Genomic DNA, 2,796 nt, shown 5'->3' on the forward strand with positions numbered 1-2,796 from the left:
CTAGCCCCTTTATATTGGCTGTTTTCAACAGCATTCAAAACACCGTTCTTTACCGCATACTCTTCATTGTTTTCTTCTAGCCAATCACAATTGCGCTCACCCTACTTCTATCCCTTTCGCGGCGAGATACTTTATTCACCATACCTCGACTCACGCTCTGGAAACCCCCTTCATTAAAAGCTTTTATAATTTCTCATTGGGTAATATTTCTTATTCATTCTGTTTTGTCTGACATTTACACACAAAACGACGAAGCTTAGGATTAATTGGTAAATATTAGGCATAGAACATGCTAAGTTGCCTTTCTTTTTACCAAAAACAAAACATTTGTTTATTGCTCATAAAAAAAGAAGGACGGCATTATCTCCATCATCCAGAGCGATCCAAAGGTGCTTCCTGAATGGTAAACGCCCTACGTGGGGAACACTCACCCTGACATTTTCCAGAGTTCATTGTTTTTCTATACCATTACTTATTGAAAATGTTTGCGTGTATACACATATATGTATATGTAAGTAAACAATTTTAGCTACCATTTTTAGCCACAACGACTTTAGCTCTTTTTAGCCCTTTTTTAAAGGAATTTGGCTACCACTAAAAATTATTCGCGGCAACACTGGTCGCGTTGCCAATTGATTAGCTTATTACCATTACATAATAGACGCTCACTACTGTTTATATCATTTCTTCTCGACATCATCTCGGGTAAAGTCGACTGCCCGTCCCTTCTTGGGTTGATAGATTTCACTGTGCCGAGTAGAAACCTTCGTCGCTTTGATACTTTTCGTATTGGTTTAAATAAAACGGTTTACAATGCAAATGCCCCCGTTGTTAGGGCATTGAATGAGTACAACTGTTTATCGAAATTTTTAGATCTTGATAGCCTTTATTGTATTCTACTCTTGTTGTTTTTACGTTTTCAATTTGTAATTAAAATATATTGCTTGTAATTTTTCATAATGTCTGTACCATATATAACTTTAGACATTAAATAAACAAATAAATAAATACCAGAAGGCGTCTGTGTGCTTACCAAAAAATGTTGCCGTGTAGTGTTTTTACCGATAAGGTCCGGATAAAAAATATTAAATTTGTATCCTTGAACTATTTTGGGTGGAGGGTTATCCATGTCGTAATAAGTTTGATCATATTTATTCCATTCGAAACCGGTATGCACGCGATTTAAATACCGAGGTTTGCCAGGTCTGTATTTGTCAGCTGCTATTTGAACTATCTCCAGAGGTACTTCTACAGACAATTCGGCATCGTCTTTATCCATTTTTCTACGCATGGTGTTACGCATATGGCTTTCTTCTTCCGTAAAATGTTCCGTATTTGAACTTCTTTCTGTCGCTTTTGCACGCAATCTTTCAATAGCACTAAAACTATCTTCCTCAGTAATAGTTGGCAAAGCATTTTCATCATCAAGGTTTTGGACATAAGTTGGACTGTGTTTTCCATCTTCGTACATATCAAAATATCGCTGTAAAAGGTTGAATTCATTTTTGAATTCCTTATTACCATTATCAAATGTCTCAATATAGGTAGAATTAGTTTTTTTCGTTATTAGATGTCGACGTGGCATCAGAACGCTCGGCATCATCTTTAGTTTTTAAAATATTCAGTTTTTTACGCAAGTTCTCGTGATGTTTATCTCGCAAACGGGCACGAGCCATATGTGCTTTTAATTGAGAAAGTAAACTTTCCCAATAACTTATGTCTACAGCGTCTGATCTTGAGATTGTTTTATTTTCTATTTTTGTACGGAGTTCATTTAGTTGCAACATCTTTGCTACCATCGTATATACTTACAAGTATGGAATCCTATGCCCCTTTTTGTCTATTCTCTTTCTAACAACGGATGTGCCTGCCAAAAAGCGGACGTGTCTGCCAAACTGAAAAGCATGATGTCGGCAGTGTTTGACAGGCACGTTCGACGATGCGAATGGCATGGAAATGAAAGAAATGGAAGATGGATGGCATGAGAATGCAAAAATATGAAATAGCAGAATGTCGACCCAAAAACGAATTTGAAAAATCTGACAATGCAAATGACGTTAAAATGAAAGAAACGTAAAATAGCCAAATGTCGAAACAGAAGAAATAGATGGCAGGCACGTTTTCAAGGGTTTCGTGCAACAAAAAGTGTTCTTGTGTTGCGCCACTCAATATTTAAAACCTTTTTTAATGTGGTTACATCTACTCATATACGCTTTTTTATTTAGTTGGCAAACTGCGTATTTCGCCAGCCAAAATTCATATGCATACATAAATAGCATCACGCTATAAGATTTACTTATAAAAACAGTATATGCTAATGGCCTTATTCATAAAAAATAAACAAAGATTCTAAGAGCTATATAAAGTGTTTTGATTTATAAAACAGTTACAGTCTTCTTTATCTTTTATGAACTTGGGTGTAATCAGTGGGACTCTCTTTTAAGGTATTATCATATCAAACATATTTTTCAATTTGACTTTATAGGATGGTTCTTCTGCGACCAATGTCAAATTCAATCGCTTTTGTCAAATCCATTTTGGGTGTAATATTTTAACATAACTTTGAGTGAACCTATCCATTTTCATGTTAACCACTTTTCGAAACTTTCTATTCTTTAGTATGCGTATATTTATCAAAGTCTTTCTTAGTTTAAAAATTCATCTCTTACATAAATGAAAAAGAAAACGAGATCAAATGAAGCATATACTACTTTCTCATGTCAAGCATGAATAAATTTTCCAAAGCGCTAAAAGGGGCTAGGGGCAATTTTAAATTTATGTGGCCAAAAAAAGTAT

The 2,796-nt window shown here is 35.0% G+C and overlaps 1 protein-coding gene across 1 annotated transcript; it reads right to left on the reverse strand.

The window, feature by feature from the left end:
* Window positions 1-937: 937 nt before the first annotated feature.
* On the reverse strand, window positions 938-1,927 carry LOC108369678 (cactin-like; the record flags this gene model as incomplete). The annotated part of the gene is made up of 2 exons (XM_017624842.1): window positions 1,557-1,927; window positions 938-1,513 (listed from the first exon to the last, which is right to left on the reverse strand). Coding segments are annotated over exons 1-2 (819 nt in total), but the record flags the coding sequence as incomplete, so codon positions are not given.
* Between the last annotated feature and the right edge of the window lie 869 nt (window positions 1,928-2,796).

The sequence above is a fragment of the Rhagoletis zephyria genome, unplaced genomic scaffold, assembly GCF_001687245.7.
Source record: "Rhagoletis zephyria isolate East Lansing unplaced genomic scaffold, Rhagoletis_zephyria_1.1 Rzeph_scaffold_03795, whole genome shotgun sequence".
In the NCBI taxonomy this organism is placed as follows: domain Eukaryota; kingdom Metazoa; phylum Arthropoda; class Insecta; order Diptera; family Tephritidae; genus Rhagoletis; species Rhagoletis zephyria.